The sequence below is a fragment of the Cervus canadensis genome, chromosome 29 (genome assembly GCF_019320065.1).
Source record: "Cervus canadensis isolate Bull #8, Minnesota chromosome 29, ASM1932006v1, whole genome shotgun sequence".
In the NCBI taxonomy this organism is placed as follows: domain Eukaryota; kingdom Metazoa; phylum Chordata; class Mammalia; order Artiodactyla; family Cervidae; genus Cervus; species Cervus canadensis.
In genome coordinates, this window is record NC_057414.1 from 15683292 (window position 1) to 15704785 (window position 21494).

The window sequence follows — 21494 nt, forward strand, 5'->3', positions numbered from 1 at the left end:
GATCAAATTGCCAATATCCACTGGATTATTGAAAAAACAAGAGAGTTCCAGAAAAACACCTATTTCTGCTTTATTGACTATGCCAAAGCCTTTGACTGTGTGGATCACAATAAACTGTGGAAAATTCTGAAAGAGATGGGAATACCAGACCACCTGACCTGCCTCTTGAGAAACCTGTATGCAGGTCAGGAAGCAACAGTTAGAACTGGACATGGAACAACAGACTGGTTCCAAATAGGAAAAGGAGTACGTCAAGGCTGTATATTGTCACCCTGCTTATTTAACTTATATGCAGAGTACATCATGAGAAACGCTGGGCTGGAAGAAGCACAAGCTGGAATCAAGATTGCTGAGAGAAATATCAATAACCTCAAATATGTGGATGACACCACCTTTATGGCAGAAAGTGAAGAGGAACTAAAGAGCCTCTTGATGAAAATCAAAGAGGAGAGTGAAAAAGTTGGCTTAAAGCTCAACATTCAGAAAACTAAGATCATGGCATCTGGTTCCATCACTTCATGGGAAATAGATGGGGAGACAGTGGAAATCTGAAACAGTGTCAGACTTTATATTTTTGGGCTCCAAAATCACTGCAGATGGTGATTGCAGCCATGAAATTAAAAGATACTTACTCCTTGGAAGGAAAGTTATGACCAACCTAGATAGCATATTAAAAAGCAGAGACATTACTTTGCCAACAAAGGTCCGTCTGGTCAAGGCTATGGTTTTTCCAGTGGTCAAGTATGGATGTGAGAGTTGGACTGTGAAGAAAGCTGAGCACTGAAAAATTGATGCTTTTGAACCGTGGTGTTGGAGAAGACTCTTGAGAGTCCCTTGGACTGCAAGGAGATCCAACCAGTCCATCCTAAAGGAGATTAGTCCTGGGTGTTCATTGGAAGGACTGATGCTGAAGCTCTAACTCCAATACTTTGGCCACCTCATGTGAAGAGTTGACTCATTGGAAAAGCCCCTGATGCTTGGAGGGATTGTGGGCAGGAGGAGAAGGGGACGACAGAGGATGAGATGGCTGGACGGCATCACCGACTGGATGGGCATGAGTTTGAGTAAACTCTGGGAGTTTGTGATGGACAGGGAGGCCTGGCATGCTGCAATTCATGGGGTCTCAGAGAGTCAGACACGACTGAGCGACTGAACTGAACTGAACTGAAGTCGTTAAAATCTTTTTGGTATAGTTCTTCTGTGTATTCTTGTATACCTTTTCTTAATCTTTTGTTAAAACTTTATTAAATATCTGACTCTGTGTAGGACACAATATACAGTGCCTCACATCGTTCTTACAACTTTGTGGGGTAGATGCAAACATTCCAGCTTTATTGGTAGAAAGTCAAGACAGTGAGAATTTAAGTAACAAGTCTCAAGTCCCATAGCAAATAAATTTTAGCTGATATATGTTTGATTTCAAAGCTCTAGCTCTTTCCACTATAATGTGTGATCTCTGTGTTTTAACTGTTTCATTTTTCTTGAAAGGAGCCCTGTATCCAGATGGAACATCTGGAAAGAACAAGGATGATGACATGGTTCCTCCTGGCAAAAACTATACCTACGTCTGGCCAGTGAGTGAAGAATATGCTCCTGCCCCAGCAGATGCAAACTGCCTGACTTGGGTATACCATTCACATATTGATGCCCCTAAGGACATCTGTTCTGGGCTAATTGGCCCACTGCTAGTGTGCAAAGAAGGTAAGATGTGTCTTCTCCCCCTCTGTACCTAGAAATCTCTTCCCAAGTGTGCTGAAAAGTGTATATAGTCTTCAGGTCTTGACTTGACCACCCCCCTTGCATCACACAGAGTGTGTCTCTTCTTCCAAACTTTCTGTAAAATTAAAGAAATTCTCCTAACATAGAAGATTCATAGCAGGGACAATAACTCAGACTTCTGTCTAAAAACATCATAGCATTCTGAAACCCATATGCAAAAACCACACACTGACACCACACATAGGAAAGTGTAAAATGTACTCAAATAACCAGAGATGTTTTGCTTTATTATTTCATCCACGTAATCACCTTGCTACTTTGTACCCTATTAATTGATTTAATGTATCTATGTTTTATCAATAAAGTATATTTCCTTTAAGGATAGTCAGGTTTCCAAGTCTGTGGTTGTGAGGATTTCTGTTTCAGCACTTTTCTATGGTTCTATCACTTCCATCAAAGCCCTTCACTGGCTTTATGTTGTGGGTTACTCTTGTACATATAGGTCTTTAAAAATCTTCACATTTACCTGATACTATTGTCAGGAAGAAAAGCTCATCTTGGTTTAGTCCACTTTGAACTTTTCTTACTCTTTTAATGTGCCTGATAGGTATCCTGCACAGTTATTCAGGAACAAGGACTGATGTAGACCGGGAGTTTGTTATAATGTTCACTCTTGTGGATGAGAATCAAAGCTGGTACCTGGATGAAAATATCAGACAATTCTGCACTGATCCTGATTCAGTTGACAAAGAAGATGCTGTTTTCCAAAGAAGTAACAAAATGCACGGTGAGTGTCTCCCATGTTATCAAGTACATACCAACTGCCTTTGGTGTATCTGGCACTACAAGGGATACAAAACACACAAAAATAGCAGGCCAGGCTTTCCAAGATTTATAACTTAATGATGAGAATAATAAGAAAGTGATGAAACATAATACCAGTCAGAACCTAAAGCGAAGAAAGAGAGCAAAGAAGAAGAAAGGAGCAGAGAGGAGTCACAAGAACAGAGAGCAACGAACAAAATGGTAATAAGCACATACTTGTCAACAACTAAGTGTAAATAGCCTACGTTCTCAAAGCAAAAGACACAGAGGGATTAAACAGGTTAAACAGCAACAACAACCAAGCCGAGACCTATCTATTACATTACCTACAAGAGACACACTTTAATTGTAAGGACACACATAGACGGACACTGAGTGGATGGAAAAAATTACTCAATGCAAATAGAAACCAAAAGAAAGCTGGAGTAGCTACACTTATATCAGACTTTAAATTGACTTTAAAATAAAGGCTATAGTAAGATACCAAGAATAGTGTACATAATTATAAAGGGGTAAATTCAACAAGAATAGGTAACATTTAAAATATTTGTGCCCCCAACATTGGAGAACTTATATATATAAACCAAATATTAACAGACATAAAGGGCAAAAGAGACAGCAATACATAATAGTAAAGTACTTTAACACCCTACTTACATCAATGTAGGTGTCCAGAAAGAAAATCAGTTAGAGAATACTGGTGTTAAACAACATGTTAGATCAGATGGACTTAACAGATATTTATAGAACATTCCATCCAAAAACAATAAGATACTCATCTTTCTCAAGAGCACATGGAACATTTTTCAAGATAGATCATATGTTAGGCCACAGATAAGTCTTAATACACTTAAGAGGACTGAAATCATATCGAGTATCTTTTCTGGCCACAGTGGTATGAAACTAGAAACTAATTATATGAAGAAAACTGGAAAATTTACAAACATGTGGAATTAAACAGCATGTTACTGAACAATCAATAGGTTGAATAAAAACTCTAAAGAGAAATTTTTAAAAAGCTTGAAACAAATGAAAATGGAAATGTAATATATAAAAATTTATGGGATACAGCAGAAAGAATTCTAAGGGAAAGTTCATATTGATAAATGCCTACCTCAGAATAAAAGAAAAGTTTCAAGTAAGCAAGCTAACTTTACACCTCAAGAACTAGAAAAAGAACAAATTGAGCCCAAAATTACTAGAAGAAAGGAAATAAAGAAGATTAGAGCAGAAAGGGCAAAACAAAAATGAAATAGACACTAAAATCTTTAATTAGACTCACTAAGAAAAAAGAGAAAGAAATCAAATAAACAAAATCAGAAATGAAAGATGAGACACACAAAGGATCATAAAAGATTACTATGAACAAATATATGCCAACATGTTGGATAACCTATAAGAAATGCACACGTTCCTGGGAACATACAGCCTACCAAGACTGAATCATGACGGAACAGACTCGGAACAGACTGACTAATAGTAAGTAGTAATCGGTAATCAAAAACCTTCCAACTAACAAAAGTCCAGGAACAGGTGGCTTCTTTGGTTAATTCCATCAAACATTCAAAGAAGAATCAATATCAATCCTTCTCAAAATCTTTCAAAAAACAGGAGAGGGAGAAACTCTTCCAAACATGTTTTATGAAGCCAGCATTGTGCTGATATGAAAACCAGACAAGGATGCTACACAAAAAAGAAAAAATACAGGCTAATATTCCTGATGTAAAAGTCCTCAACAAAATATCAGCAAGTCAGATTCAGCAATACATTAAAAGTTTCATAACCATGATTAAGTGGGATTTATTCCAAGTATGAAAGGATGGTTCAGCTTCCACAAATCCATTAAAGTTATATGTCACAATAATAAAATTAAACATAAAAATATGCAATTATCACAATAAACATAGAAAAAGCATCTGACAAAATTCAACATCCATTTAGGATAAAAACCCTTAACAGAGTATGAATGGAACACACCTCAACATAAGAAAGACCATATATGACAAGCCCACAGCTAAGGTTATACTCAATGGCAAAAGCTGAAAGCTAATCCTCTAAGGTCACGAACAAGAGAAGGATGCACACTGTTGCCACTTTTGTTCAACATGGTATTGGAAGTCCTAGCCAGAGCAATTAGGCAAGGAAAAGAAATTAAGAAAGGAAAAGAAATGAAAATCATCCAAATCTGAAACAAAGAAGTAACTGTTTCTATTTGCAGATGACATGATATTACATACAGAAAAGCTAAAGACTCCAGTAAATTTGAGGGATATAAAACTAATACACAAAAGTCTGTTGCATTTCTTTACATTAATAATGAATTATCTGAAAGAGAAGTTAAGAAAGCAATCTCATTTACAATTTCATCGAAAGGAATCAAATATCTAGGAATAAAATTAACCAAAGAGGTGAAAAATTAACCCATATATTGAACTATGATATTAACAAAGACAATTTAAGAAGACACAAATAAATGGAAAGATATTTGTGTCCATGGATTAGATGAATTAATATTGTTAAAATACTCATCGTTAAAATATTCAAGGCCATCTATAGATGCAGTGCGATCCCTATTTCAATCTCAATGATATATCATTTTTACAGAAATAGGAAAAACAATCTAAAATTTGTATGGAACCACAAAAGATCCTGAATAGCCAAAACAATCTTGAAAAAGAACAAAACTAGAGGCATCATGCTCCTTGCTTTTATTACAAAACTATACTAATTCAAACACCTATTTCTGCTTTATTGACTATGCCAAAGCCTTTGACTGTGTGGATCACAATAAACTGTGGAAAATTCTTAAAAAGATGGGAATACCAGACCACCTGACCTGCCTCCTGAGAAATCTGTATGTAAGTCAGGAAGCAACAGTTAGAACTGGACATGGAACAACAGACTGGTTCCAAATAGGAAAAGGAATACATCAAGGCTGTAAATTGTCACCCTGCTTATTTAACTTATATGCAGAGTACATCATGAGAAACGCTGGGCTGGATGAAGCACAAGCTGAAATCAAGATGGCTGGGAGAAATATCAATAACCTCAGATATGTGGATGACACCACGTTTATGGCAGAAAGTGAAGAAGAACTAAAGAGACCCTTGATGAAAGTCAAAGAGGAGAGTGAAAAAGTTGGCTTAAAGCTCAACATTCAGAAAACTAAGATATGGATCGTCCATACTTCATGCAAAGTAGATGGGGAACAGTTGGAAACAGTGTGGATTTATTTTCTGGCTCCAAAATCACTGGCAGATGGTGATTAAGCCAGTTGAAATGTAAAGATGCTGTACTTTGAAGGAAGTTATGACCAAGCTAACAGATTTTAAAGAGAGACATTAATTTGCCAAAAACAGGTCTGTTAGATCAAGCTTGGTATTTTCCAGTGGTCATGTATGGTGTGAGAGTTGGACTGTGAAAAAGTGAGCAACTAAAAATTGAATGCTTTTGAACTGATGGTTTGAAAGCTCTGAAGAGGTTTGGATGCAAGGAGAATCGCACATCCATCTAAAGGAGATCAGTCCGTGGGTGTTCATTGGAAGGACTGAATGCTGAACTGAAACTCATACTCTGGATCTGATTTGCGAAGAGACTGAGACTCATTGGAAAAGACCCTGATGCTGGGAAAGATTGAGGGCAGGAAGAGAAGGGGACGACAGAGGATGAGATGGCTGGATGGCATCACCGACTTGATGGACATGGGTTTGGGTGGACTCCGGGAGTTGGTGATGGACAGGGAGGCCTGGCGTGCTGCGGTTCATGGGGTCACAAAGAGTCAGACATGACTGAGTGACTGAACTGAACTGATAGTAATTCGATATTGGCATAAAAACAGACACAGCGATCAATGGAACAGAATAGAGAACCATGGTATAAGCCCGTGCAAGAATATGTAGGAGGAAAGGACAGTCTCTTCAATAAATGGTGTTGGGAGAATTGAACAGCCACATGCAAAAAAGTGAAACTGGATCACTATCTTACATATATGCAAAAATTAACTCAAATTGGATTAAAGACTTGAAAGTAAGATCTGAAAGTGTAGAACTCCTATAAGAATACATAGGTGGTGAGCTCCTTGACATAGATCTTGATAGTGATTTTTTGAATCTGACACTAAAGCAAAAGTAATAAAAGCAAAAATAAACAAGTAGAACTATATCAAACTAAAAACTTCTGCACAGCAGAGGAAACCATCAATGAGGAAAAAGCAACCAACTGAATGGGAGAAAATATTTGCAAATCATACATCTGATAAGGAAATAATATCCAAAATATATAAAGAGCTCATACAATTTGAACAGAATATCTGAATAGATATTTTTCTAAATAAGAAATACAGATGGCCAATAGGTACGTGAAAAGATGCTCAACATCATTACTCATCAGGGAAATGCAAATCAAAACCACAATGAAATATCATCTCATACTTGTTAGAATGGCTATTATCAAGAAATAACAAATGTAAATTGGTGTAACCACTATGAAAATCAGTATAGAGTTACCTGATAAGACTAAAAATAAAAACCTAACATATGATCCAGCAATTCTACTCATGGGTATTTATATGAAGAAAATGAAAACACTAATTCAAAAGGTCATACACACCCCTCCATGTTCACTGCAGCATTTTTTTTTTTAACAATAGTCAATATATGGAAACAGCCTGTGTCCACTGATGGATGAATGGATAAAGAAATTGTGGCATATAATAAAGGAATATTAAGTGGAATATTCAGCCATAAAAAAAGAATGATCTCTCCATCTGCAACAGCATGATGGACTTTTAGGGCATTATGCTAAGTGAAATAAGTCAGACACAGAAGGCAAATGCTGTATTATCTTTTTTATATGTGGAATCTAACAAACGAGCAAACTCCTCAAAACCAAGCTCGTAGATTCAGAGATCAAATAGGTGGTTACAACAGGCAGGGGATGGGGATGGGAGAAATGTCAAAAAAAAAAAAAAAAGTAACATGCCTCATTCCTTTAAGTTGGCTTAAAACTCAACATTCAGAAAACTAAGATCGAGGCATCTGGTTCCATCACTTCAGGGCAAATAGATGGGGAAACAATGGAAACAGTGGCAGACTTTATTTTCTTGGGCTCCAAAAATCACTACAGATGGTAACTGCAGCCATGAAATTAAAAGACGCTTGCTCCTTTGAAGATAAGTTATGACCAACCTAGACAGCATATTAAAAAGCAGAGACATTACTTTGCCAACAAAGGTCCATCTAGTCAAAGCTATGGTTTTTCCAGTAGTCATGTATGGATGTGAGAGTTAGACCATAAAGAAAGCTGAGCACTGAAGAATTGATGCTTTTGAACTGTGGTGTTGGAGAAGACTCTTGAGAGTCCCTTGGACTGCAAGGAGATCCAACCCATCCATCCTAAAGGAGATCAGTCCTGGGTGTTCATTGGAAGGACTGATGCTGAAGCTGAAACTCCAATACTCTGGCCACCTGATGTGAAGAGTTGACTCATTGGAAAAGACCCTGATGCTGGGAAAGATTGAGGGCAGGAGGAGAAGGGGACGACAGAGGATGAGATGGTTGATGGCATCACCGACTGGATGGATATGAGTTTGAGCAAGCTCCAGGAGTTGGTGATGGACAGGGAGGCCTGGTGTGCTGCAGTCCATGGTTTAGCAAAGAATCGGGCACAACTGAGTGACTCAACTGAACTGAACTGCCTCATTCCTCCCTTCTAATCATTTCTTTTTCTTCTTGCTGCATGCTTTTGTCACTTAAGTAACTACTATATGTCAGGTTTTCCAACATGAGGTAAGACAGGGTTTCTAGTTACATAGAACAGATCTGGTGGGGAAGGTAAATATGCAAATAGAGATGAAAGTAGGAGGTGGCCAAGCTGTCCTGGAATTATAAACAGTGCTTTGATTTACTCCTGATATCATTGTGTTCACAGAGCAGCTCAAGGCTGTGTTCCTATAGTTGATCACTTTTATTGAGTGCTTTTCTCTTAAAAAGACTATTGCTTTTTATTCCTTTGGGGACTGCATTTTATCAAAGAAGCCACATTTTTTTCTGCACAAAATATTACAACCCAGTGATCTGTGCTTATTTTTCATCTGTGCTAGAGTATGTATTACCATTGTTTCTGGTTCTGCTGGGCTCTTCAGCAGCATGTCTTTCACTGGTGTTTCTGTTTTTCAGCACTCAACGGATACCTCTTTGGAAACTTCCCTGAACCTGATATGTGCGTTGGTGAATCGGTGTCCTGGCACCTATTTGGGATGGGGAATGAGATAGACATCCATTCCATCTATTTTTATGGCAACACCTTCATCAGTAGAGGGCATCGGACTGATGTTGTCAACCTGTTCCCAGCCACCTTCCTGACATTAGAAATGATAGTTGAGAATCCTGGAAAGTGGATGATAACCTGCCAAGTCAGTGATCACCTCCAAGGTAAAAAGGATGGAGGCCAGTGTGGAAATACTTACAATAGTACAATTAAACCACACAGTCAACGGTGTTCATTCAGTGCATGCTATTGGATGGATTCTTGTCTGTGTTATATTTATTACACTTAAATATTAAACATAGGGAAATGTATAATGCCTATTTGGCATCTTATTGACAGATATTTATTAATTAATTACCTCCTTATGAACCAGGTAAGAGGTGATTGAAAAAATTGATAAGACCTTCCTGGAACCTGGAATCTAGTAGTTAAATATAGTTATACATTTAAAAAATGAATAAAATTTGAGGCAGAATGATAAATGCTCTTTGAGCTTTGTCACTTCACTGGAACAGTCAAAGAGGCTACTTAATGAAGGGGTTCCTAATCTGAGCCTAGAAATATGGGTAGGAATTTGATAGATGAGGAAGAAGAAAAAGGCTTTTCAAGTAGGGGAAGCAACATGAACTGGGAAAAACACATGGGCAACTTTAAATAGCATAAAATTTACAATCAGAAATTGGAATTTATATATAATCTGGACCAACCAGAAAGGGATTTCTGGATAATCTGGGCCACCTCCCTATCCAATTCTTGAGTTCCCTTTTGGACATCTCTTTAAAGATTTTATGTTGGAGTCTAGTTGATTTATGTACAATGTGTTAGTTTCAGGTCTACAGAAAAGTGAGTTATACGTACTCAAACATCCATTCTTTCTCAGATTCTTTTCCCATGTAAGTTTCCTGTATTACAGAGTACTGAGTATAGTTACCTGTGCTTTATAGTAAGGCCTTGTTGATGGTCTATTTTATACAGAGTGGTGTGTATAACCCCAGCCTAGCAATTGTAGCAGCCTGTTTCATCTCTGGGCTGCTCTTTGAGAGTTCTTTATATTGAGACACAATCCAATGACAGGTGCAAAATCCTTTGAAAGGTGAAAGAAAAGCATTTGTTGACTTAAATTCCTGTTGAATGATTCGGTCCAGGTTCCTTGGGACCACATGGAATAAGTCTACCTAGCTGGACCTTAGGCTCATGTCAGAGGAGTGATGAAGCAGAAGTTTTAGAGAGGCAGTTTGGGCCTCAGGGGAGCAGTTTTGAATGGCAAGGCTAAGGAACGTCTGGAAGGTAATGTGTGCGTGCATGCTGAGTCCCTTCAGTTGTGGCGACTCTTTGCGACCCTATGGACTACAGTCCATCAGGTTCCTCTGTCCGTGGGATTCTTCAGGCAAGAATACTGAAGTGGGTTGCTATGCCCTCCTCCAGGGGATCTTCCCAACCCAGGGACTGAACTCATGTATATTACTTCTCTTGCATTAGCAGGCGGGCTCTTGACCATTAGCGCTACTTGGGAAGCCCCTGGAAGGTAATAGTGAGAACTTTTAGTTCATTAGACACAGTGATTTAGGAAGATTTAGGAAGCTCAATATGTCTTTATGCAGAGAAGACTCAATGGAGAGATTCTGGCTACTGGATGCCAGTTAAGAAACATTGGCAACATTAGAGCTATGACATATAAAAGGTTTGGCCTAAGAAGAGAAAAAGAAAATGTTATCAATTGGATAAACATGGAGTAAACAATGTATGATTCAGTTTGGATCCTAGCTACACACAGTCACCACAAGGACAGCTATGCAGCACTTCAGGGCTGCTTTCATAACACATTTTTATTCCCCTCAACCTTAAAGCAAACCTCACATTTTTCCACTGGGTTATTTCAGGTAAATTCAATTCAGCAAATGTTGAGTTGCTCAGTTAATATGTATCAGACACTCTTCTGAGAAGACAAAGATGATCATGACAGTTACTATTCTCCACCCCCACTCCAGGCTTTATTGAGGTATAATTGACAAACAGGAATTGTATATAAATTCCTTGATGTTTTGATATAAGGTATAAACTCTTTAAACTACACACAAGCTAATTAATATATCAATTACCTCACATAGTTAAACTTTGTGATGTTGGTGATGGTGAGAACACTTGAGATCTCAAAGAATACAAAGTTTCAGTTATGCAAGACAAATGGGGCCTCGAGATCTAATGGTGACTACTATCAATACTGTGTTGTATACTTTAAATTCCCTAAAAGGGTAGATTGTAGGTATTCTCCACAGAAGATCCTTAAATTTCAGAAGAAATTAGTCTTAAAATCAAGGCATTAGCAGCCATTTGAAATTAGTTAGATTCTTAAATTTGGCCAGTAATTGTAGACATAAGCTGGAATACATCATTGAAATACAACATTTACTAAATTGTCCAAACCCTCAGAAAAAACGTTTAAAATTGGAAGATATGTATAATTCAGTTTTAAAATTAGCCATCACCTCTAGAGATAATGGTGTCACATTTTGATGAATATCTTTTCTATTTTCTAGACCTTTGTATATAAATGCATAGTCTTTCCAAACTTTACCAGTTTGATAACTGAACAACAGTATCACTTGATTACTGTTAGGGCTGAACTTATTTTTCGTTTGTTCTTGGGCCAATAGTATTTCTTTTGTGAATAACCTATAAATGTTTTGCTCATTTTCTATTGAAATATTTACTTTTTTCTTTCTTATTTATCAAAGATATTTACATGTTAATCTTTTATCATATGTTAAAACACTCCTCTACCCACTGTTTATTTTTACTTTTAACTTTGTTTATGGTCCTACTTTCTGTACAAAAGTTTTAAATGTTCATGAAGTAATATAAATCAGTCTATTCTTCCTCTATGATTGCTTTTGGAGCATTTATACATTGGCTCTTGGTTTTCCTCTGTTTTATAGCTGGCATGCTGGGGCAATACAATGTTGGTAACTGCAAAAGTGGTATTTCTCAGCCCAAGATGAAGGGTCAACAGAGGCGCTACTTTATAGCAGCTGAAAAAATTCTTTGGGATTATGGTCCTCAAGGCTATGACAAATTCAGCGGTCTTCCCCTAAATGCCTCTGGCAGGTAAGCTCTCTCTGCTGATGTTTCTAAGCCTCTCATAAGAGAGGCATCTGTTAGGCTCTTTGCTGTGATCTCATTTGTGTTCCGGGCTCTGTCCTTATGAGTACATACTGCTTAGATGGCATAATAGCATCATTTAAGAAGCTCTGAGTCCCATAATGTATACAGTGCTGAGAATTGTATATACTGCAGATAACTGCAGAGTATCTCAAAGCTATGGTTTTTCCAGTAGTCATGTATGGATGTGAGAGCTGGACTATAAAGAAAGCTGACCACTGAAGAACTGATGCTTTTGAACTGTGGTGTTGGAGAAGACTCTCGAGAGTCCCTTGTACAGCAAGGAGATCCAACCAGTCCATCCTAAAGAAAATCAGTCCTGAATATTCATTGGAAGGACTGATGCTGAAGCTGAAACTCCAATACTTTGGCCACCTGACGTGAAAAAGTGACTCACTAGAAAAGCCCCTGATGCTGGGAAAGATTGAAGGCGGGAGGAGAAGGGGACGACAGAGGACAAGATGGTTGGATGGTATCACTGACTCGATGGACGTGAGTTTGAGTAAGCTCCGGGAGCTGGTGATGGACAGGGAGGCCTGGTGTGCTGCCGTCCATGGGGTCACAAAGAGTTGGACACGACTGAGTGACTGAACTGAACTGAACTGTTGCTATATGATTTGCTGGCCAGATCAAAGCACTAGATTCATTCATTCATCCATCAAACACTTCAGGAGCATCTACTGTGGGCAAGCTGCGGTATTAAGTGCCACGAGAATTACTAAGCTGACAGAGAAGAGACTAAGGTCTTACACACGTTAAGTAGACAATTTCGAAGAGGGAACAAGTCAGGACTCTTTCAGTGGAGGTGAAATAGCCAAGGAAGGTTACCCTTTGGGGTTGAAGGACAGCCTGATATAAGTGAGGCACCTTCTGCCCAGACTTCATTTTCCTCCCTGTCCAATACAATGCCACTTTCCCCCTTCAAAATCTAACTCTACTGTAACTTCCTAAGTACAGCCTCCCTGACACCTGAATACTTTTCTCTGGGCTTCCATGGCATGTAATATTTTTCAAATTGAATCTAACAATTTATTAAGTGGATGAAGACCCCTGTGACTTTTATTGTAGGATCATACGCAAATATGTCTAGGAAAGTATTACAAAATATACAGTATGATATCAACAAGTATTGCTCTTCCCCTGTAATCCTTTTCATGTTTGAGGGAATTTTTAAAAAATTGTCTTTATGATCAATAAGATTTCTTTTGTTTCTTTCATTATAAATTTCATTCATTCTTCCACCAAAGTGATAACCTTTAACCTTGCCTAAAGAATTTGTGTGGACCACCTATGAAAAACTCTTTGATATCAACATTCCCTATTGACTAGTATTTTCCCATAAACAGAATAGTGAAAATTAACATTGAGAATTATGTCTTAGAAGCCTTCCAAAATTAGAAAGCACCTTATAAAATATGAAATATTAAGCTATACTCAATGGATATTTAATGTAATATGTGAAAACACAATGTACTAAGTGACATGAGAGATGCAGGAAGGGCTAAGATAATGTTCTCGATCTCAGGTACAGAAAGAAGCTGAATATACAGGAGAAGAGAAGTGACTTTGCAAGTTACAAATAAGATTAAGATGAGCTGTCCAGACAGTGAGTTCTCTGGGCATTTAGAGAGAGCTAAGATAGCTGGTCAAGGCTATGGTTTTTCCAGTGGTCAAGTATGGATGTGAGAGTTGGACTGTGAAGAAAGCTGAGCACTGAAAAAATTGATGCTTTTGAACTGTGGTGTTGGAGAAGACTCTTGAGAGTCCCTTGGACTGCAAGGAGATCCAACCTGTCCATCCTAAAGGAGATCAGTCCTGGGTGTTCATTGGAAGGACTGATGCTGAAGCTGAAACTCCTATACTTTGGCCACCTCATGTGAAGAGTTGACTCATTGGAAAAGCCTCTAATGCTGGGAGGGATTGGGGGCAGGAGGAGAAGGGGACGACAGAGGATGAGATGGCTGGATGGCATCACTGACTCGATGGGCATGAGTTTGAGTCAACTCTAGGAGTTTGTGATGGACAGGGAGGCCTGGCATGCTGCGATTCACGGGGTCACAAAGAATTGGACACAACTGAGCCACTGAACTGAACTGAAGATAGCCAGAAATATGACACAAAGGAAGTGAAACTTAAGTAGGGTCTTTTGAATGACAGAATTTATACAAGTGAATTGTAAAGAGAGGGAAATTTTAGATGCAGGGGTTAATGCAAAGCATCTGTAATAAAGCAGAGTGATTAGATCAGAGAGTGAATGACATGTGAGGGATTTGGATGGGGCATGAGCACTTACACAGAGCAGTGGAAAGATTGGAGCAAACTGGATATCCTTTGCAGAGGTCCTCCAATCTGTTTGAACTTTACTTGGTTGGCAATTGGAAGCAACTGAAGATTTTGGAGCAGATAAAATGACAATGAAAAGGACTATTTTAAAGGCTTTGGAGTATCGGTGCATATGCTAAGAACTCAAGGGAGCCAATGTGAGATAGAGGGTACTGCGTGGACACTGTGGTCTAAACGCAAGGCGAGGAGCGCATGCATGCAGTGTGGGCTGCGGGAAGAAAGGAAAGGAAAAGATGAATAAAGGCGTAGAAAAGGAAGGGTGCAAAATAAAAGGTTACAAAGTCAGGATGAACAAGAAAAGAGGAAAAGGCAGAAAAAGAAGACACAGCCGGCATGTCTGCAAGTGTGATGGTACCACTGACAGAAGCAGAGGAGGGATAGTACTAGTTGGAAGTTATATTATTGTATTTCACAAGTTTGAAATTTGGTATTTCGTATATATAGTTTATATGGTAACTCCACTGATTAAACTACTTGACTAACTAGATACTCCATTCCTTAATCATGCCAGATATCAGAGCTTACTATTTGCAGAGACTATTCATATTGACATCAGCAAGAGATAGAGGGATGCCCATTTTGCAAAGAAAACAGTTAGCTCTTTGTTACTTTGTAGGACACCATCTGGGACTCCAATATTGGTAAGTAAGGAGTTTACCTGTGCCTCCTTCGGTTGCTGGACCTCTGGGGAAGAAAGTACAATGGCTAAGAGAGAAATGAGCTTGAGCACCAAACAGCTTCTAAAGACTTTTAAGGCTGGTTGACTATTCCTGGGAACTTGGCTGAAGACTGTGCTATCTTTTCTGGGGAGATGGGTGGATGAATGGTCTAGAGACAATACAATAAAGCTCCCTAATTAAGGCACTTAATTATGTATGAGTTGTATTCCCAGTCAACTCCCTTCTCTTTCCACAGTGACTCTGAGCTCTACTTCATACAAGGGGACAACAGAATAGGAGGGAAATACTGGAAGGCTCGGTACACAGAGTATGTTGATGCAACTTTTACTCGAAGAAAGAGATTCTCTGAGGCAGAAGCCCACCTTGGAATTCTGGGTACAGTGAAATCATCTGTCATGTTTGGAATGAGGGAGATATTTCAGTGGGGCATATAATCTAACAGGGAATGACTCTTCAGCTCCCATTCACTTCTCTGTCTCTCTTCATCTCTTCTCCCTCCTTCCCTCAACATTTCTTAGGTCCCGTCATCAAGGCAGAGGTGGGTGACACTCTATTAGTGACATTTGCCAACAAAGCTGACAAGGTCTACAGTATTTTGCCCCATGGTGTGATCTATGACAAAGCTTCTGATGCAGCCCCAAACATAGATGGTAAGTCCTAGTCTGCACCTTGGGAGGATCCTGGGCCCTTTACTTGCCAGTTCTGTGAGCTAGCTATTTCAACTTTTTGAACCTTACTCTTCTCCTCTATCAAGTGCAGAGAATGATGCTCACCTCACAGGGCTTTGAGAAGGGATAGACGGGCTTCCTTGGTGGCTCAGACAGTAAAGAATCTGCCTGCAATGCAGGAGACCTGGGTTCAATCCCTGGGTCAGGAAGATCCCCTGGGGAAGAGAATGGCTATCCACTCCAGTATTCTTTCATGGAGAATTCCATAGATAGAGGAGCCTGGGGGGCTACATATAGTCCATGGGGTTGCAAAGAGTCAGACACAACTGAGCAACTATCCCTTCACTTAAGACAGAATTCAGGACAGGGTCTGGCACACAACAGATACTTGGGAAACCTTAATGCTATTCCTTTACTCTCAGTAACACAATAAATCTCAAAGTGGGCTCATCCACAGCCTCATCCACTTCTCTAAGATGGAGAGTTTTCTGCTGCAGTTGCATGGAATTCTCTGGGTAAGGCTAAGGGGAAAATCTGATTTCCAATGTTTTACTGAAATGAAAATCTTACACATGGGCTTTGCTTTGTCTCTATGGGCAAATATTTATTTAAAACTTTTGTGGGCTTACAGTCACATATGTATCCCCCAATCACAGAGTATGTAGCACAGGCTGTCTGCATGTAAGAAAAACAGCTTCTACCCAGTGGCCACAGGAACTATCCTTCCGTTCATGATACTGTTCTTGGGAAATCCTGGCTATGTGGGAAGCCTTTCTCATCGCTAGAGCAGACTCCATGACTCCTGAGATACTTCTTTATTCCCAAGTATGAGGCTGGTCCCAGTCCAGAGCAGGCTTTGCGATGCTGGGGAGGGAACAGAGAAGGAAGTATTCCCCATTCCTAGTCTCCCCACGCCGCACCCCCTGCCCGCTGCAGCAATGTCTCCTCTGCCCACATTCTCTTCCTTAGTCAAAATGCTCACGATGACTTTTGCAGAAAGAACCCTAATGACAGCCGAAATGTCTACATTTCTATTGTTTATCTCAGTAAACTTACTGCGTACTGTTTGCAAGCCCTGGATGAAATGCAGGAAGTCTCTGGCCTCAGTCTAGTTGAAGAGATTCATTGTGTTCATTTGACAATACAATGTGAGGGTCAAGTACAAAGTCTTTGGAATCAGCCCTGGATTTAATCCCAAATCTGCCATTTACCAGCTTTGTTACCTTGTCCTTTGCTTACCTCTGCTAACTTGTAGTTATTTGGGTTATTTCCTAGTTCAACCTTCTAGATTTAAAACTCTTTAAAGGTAGGTCTCTTGTTTAACTTTTTGGGGTATCCTCTAAAGGGCCAAATATAATAAATTCCACATCATAGAAGGTATTAAATGCTATTTTATGGATTTACATTTATATATAAATGGGCAATTATCACTCTTTAAGATAATTTAAAGACAATTATCACTCTTTTAATATTTGCTAAACTTGAGATTTGAGTAAGAAGTAGTACCTATGAAGATATTAAGTATAAACTGTGAAGAAGATAGTCCTTTGATATAAGCATCTATCTCATAAAACAGCAGATGGTGGTACTGACCTCTCTGATAGGATTCAGTGGAAACAACTGTCCTTCCACCAAGCACATCCTCAGACAGAGACGCACTCTGAGCTGGAAGACCCAGTCTGACAAGTTCCTCATTCCTGGCTGTTGCTTTGAGTAGCTGTTTTACTTGTCTCCACAGGATTTCTGAAGCCAGGGGCACATGTTAAGCCCGGTGAGATCTTCACATACACATGGACGGTGCCTGAAAGTGTCAGCCCAACAGCTGATGACCCACCCTGTCTGACTTACCTTTACTTCTCAGCCGTTGAACCGATCAAGGACACGAGCTCAGGCCTTGTAGGGCCTTTGCTAGTCTGTAAAAGGGGCATTCTCAATGCTGATGCAACACAGGTAGGTCTCAAAGGTCACCAGGCTCACAGGGTTGTATGTAAGAGAGATCAGGAATGTGGCTAGAGAGTAAATAGTAATCCTCCATTACAAAAAGGTGAATTTTTTCCTCATTGCTCTCGAAATCTACTTCTACATAATGAGGATTTTATTTTATTTTTCATAAATTTAAGATGCAAATTTTAATTTAAGGTAATTTAGTGTAAATTTAAGATCTGAAAGTTACTGATGCCTATGCAGAAAGCCAGGATCTCTGCTTGTTTGGCTGGGATTTGGTGACTCTCTTTCCCTGGGCATTGCTTTGATTCTAGAATCTCCGGAGACCTATATAGAATATAAATTGGGATTTTGGGGGGACAGGAGGCAAATTTTCTCAAGGTGGTAAAGAACCTGCCTGCTAATGCAGGTAGACATAAGAGTTGCAGGTTAGATCCCTGAGTCAGGAAGATCCCCCAGGGAAGGGTGTGGTAACCCTCTCCACTATTCTTGCCTGCAAAATCCCATAGACAGAGAAGCCTGGCAGGCTTTAGTCCATACGGTTGCACAGAGTCAGACAAAACTGACGCAACTTAGCATGTATGCAATTTTCTCAAACTTGTCTACAAATTAGACTTACCTGGCCGCCCACCCTTAAAAAAAAACAACAACCTGGGGCCCTTTTAAACATCCTTTATTCAGGTGTTTCAGACCAATTAAGTCAGAATCTCCAGGTGATTCCAATGTGCAACCAAGTTTGAGAATCACTGTAGCTCACCACTATAATCCAGGAGTTAATCACTGTGACCAAAGAAACAAGAAAACAAGTAGATATTTTCTTGCAAGTCCCAACTTGGAGGCTTTGATTGAGCCACGCTGGTTAGTGTGGCAAAGCATAACATTTCAAGCTATATCTACATGATATTAAACACACTGATGGAAGAGGGAAAGTCAGCTACTTAATCATTTTGAATTATTTTACCAATCAGAAATAGCAAGCTATTTGTTTAAATGGTATATTTTATATTTAGCATTAATCCTAGTTCTGTAGAAAAGAAGAACTATTAGGATGTATATATAGATAGAAAGAAAATTATGATAAGGAGCAGGCTGACATGACTATGGAGGATGACAAGTTTCAAGATATGCAGGGTGAGTCATAGAAAGAGACTCAGGAGACCCAAAAGGCCAGCAGGGTCTTGAAAGGAAGAGCCTGTGTTTGACTTTGAGTTCAAACGCAAGCAAAAGCTGTTGTTCCAGTTCAAAGGCAGGAAGAATCCCCTTTTACTTATAAGAGGGTCAGATTTTTTGTTGTTCTGTTAAGGCCTTCAAATGATTGGATGAGGCTCACCCACACTAGGGAGGGCGATCTGCTTCACTTAGTTGCTGAATCAGATGTTAATCTCATCCAAGCACACCCTCATGGAAATAGCTAGAAAAAAGTTTGACCAAATATCTGGGCACCCCAACAAGTTGACACAAAATTAATCACTACACAGGGTCCTATACCTACCTTCTAACCTCCCGCTGGGCTAATTTCCCCTTTCATAGACCCAGTTACCTTACAGATGACTCTCAGATGATGAGGCTCTCCAACCAAATTCCTCTCAGTGGTTCCTTCTCATCCTGCCTACAAACACAACCACAGTTAATAGCAGTTAACACCAGGTACTCAGTGTTTGCTAGAGGATGCATCAAGTGCTTTGCCTATAGTATCAAATTTAACCCCTCAAAAAATATGAAATAGGGACAACTCATATCCTCATTTTGCAAATGAAGGAATTAGGACTTAGAGAAGACAAGTCATTTGTCTCAGTTGTCATAACATGTAAGCAAAATGGCACTAGAACCCGATATCTTTCCCAATATATTTGATCCCTTATTCCTCCTCCAGTTTTAATATTTTATTTTGAAAAATCTTAAGCCTATATTGTTTCTTTCCATAGCCCAAAATCTAAAACTATTGCCTTCTAAAACACCATGTGATAAAAGCAGTAAATGTACATAAGGTATAGTAAGAACATAAAGTAAAAAATAACCTTACCTTCAATGAGCAGTTAAGAAAGCATCACAGAGCTGGGACAGCTGAGCTGTCCCTTGCAGTTGGATTAGGGTGGCAGACCATCAAAGTTGAGGGAGAACACGCATAAAGGACAGAGGCCTGCTGAACACAGCAAGTTCAGATTGCTGCAAGGATCTTGGGCTTGCTTTGGCTCAGGTGTCAGGAGGGAAGGGCCAAGAGATGAGGCTGAGAAGGTAGGCAGGGACCTATCACTGTGAATTACATTGTATTGTCCAGATTGAGAAGGAGAGAGATGTGATCAGATGGCACTGGTGTGGGTCCCTCTGGAGTAGATGACAGGATGAAGGGTAGATTGGGAGGGAGTCCATTAGAGGTGGGAAGATGGTTGAGAGACAGAAAACACAGTTACCTCTCTGGTTCAGCTTTAAAGAAAAGTAGATTTTAACAATTCAGTATGCTGTGTGGTCAGTAATATTCAAATAGATGGTTTAGGAATATCCACAATGGGAATTAGTCCCTCGTTATCAACTCAAAGTAATATAATTTAGCAAAGCCATGAATGACATGAATTCGTTATCTCACTCAAAAACATGTTTTAAGTGCCCAGTTTTTCAGGCATTTTTGTTGGAGCTGGGAATACATAAAGATACCCAAAACTTCCCTACCCTATCAAAGCCTACATTACAGTGGGACAACAGTCAAAAGTTTAAGTGCATACATAAAATATTTTAGGTGGAGATAAGTGCTACGAAGAAGAGTAGAGTGTGGAAAAGTGAGTGAGTTTGTAGGCAGGAGGGAAGATGAGGGACTTTTAGCTAGGGTGGGGCGAGAGTGCTCTGGGGAGGTGATATTAGTGCAGGGATGGAACAGAATAAGGAAGGGAGCCGGGCAAGACCTAGGAGAACCTTCTAGACAACGGGAACAGCATGTGAAAAGGTCTTGAGGCAGGAATGAAGTAGGTGTATTCACAGAGGAGCAAAAGATCAGGGTGGCTGGAGTGAGCTAGGGGGTGAATACAAGGAGATGAGGTCAGAGAGGCCGAGTCCAGGACACGGAGTTTAGAGTGACGAAAATAACGTGGTGATGACCAGCCTGAGAATAGGAGTACTGCAGATTAGGAAAGCTTCTGAACAGGGTCTTACTTCCTCTGAGGAGGTCACATGGGGAGGGGAAAGGATATAATGAGGAAGATGAATTTATTGGGTGTAGAATGAATTTATCAGAATCTTGATTTACAAAATGATCCAGTAAATCTATGGCTGATGTTGATCCTAATTTACTTTGTGTTACTTCGTGTTAACTTTGAAAGTGAGGTAGAGCTAAGAAGTCCTCCAAGCTATACTTTAATACGTTCATTTCTTTCTTCTCTGTAGAAAGGAATAGACAAGGAATTTTACCTACTAATCACAGTCTTTGATGAGAATCTGAGCAGGTATCTTGATGAAAATATTCAGAAGTTTACCTGGCATCCCTTCAGCGTTGACAAGGAGGACAAAGAGTTTGTGAAGTCCAACCGAATGCACGGTATGAAAAATCTTTTCCTCTTGTAAATTCAAGTCATAATCACATTTGAAGTGAAAATGTTTGGAATGCTTTAGTTATCTTAAGCTTGGTTTCTTGGGTATTGTCCTTGGTCATGACGAAAATATTTTGTGGCTCTAGCCTCACAAGGTATGGTGAAATTTCCCCATCTCAAGAGATGTGAAACTTAATTAATACTTCTAAAGCACTTCATCAGCTTTAGATAAAATAATACAAAATTTGAACTAGCAAAGGTCACAGTACATAATAAATGTAGAAAATTACAGTTATGTATATATCTATCTGTGTGTATATATACAGATATATATATTTTATATATATATATAAATATATAATTTCATCCAA

General features: G+C 39.3%; 1 protein-coding gene and 1 long non-coding RNA gene across 2 annotated transcripts in view; one reads left to right on the top strand and one right to left on the bottom strand.

The window, feature by feature from the left end:
• HEPHL1 (hephaestin like 1) overlaps nt 1–21494 on the top strand; it is a 98084-nt gene that overhangs the window by 34641 nt on the left and 41949 nt on the right. The window contains exons 5-10 of the mRNA XM_043451840.1: nt 8721–8975; nt 11748–11916; nt 15229–15368; nt 15512–15643; nt 17400–17611; nt 20981–21131. Of these exons, the coding sequence (XP_043307775.1) occupies nt 8721–8975; nt 11748–11916; nt 15229–15368; nt 15512–15643; nt 17400–17611; nt 20981–21131 (1059 nt within the window). The remainder of the gene's footprint in view (nt 1–8720; nt 8976–11747; nt 11917–15228; nt 15369–15511; nt 15644–17399; nt 17612–20980; nt 21132–21494) is intronic.
• Nucleotides 16251–17573, bottom strand: LOC122430906. The gene is made up of 3 exons (XR_006266403.1): nt 17510–17573; nt 17255–17404; nt 16251–16525 (listed from the first exon to the last, which is right to left on the bottom strand). It is a non-coding gene; the product is annotated as an uncharacterized LOC122430906 (long non-coding RNA).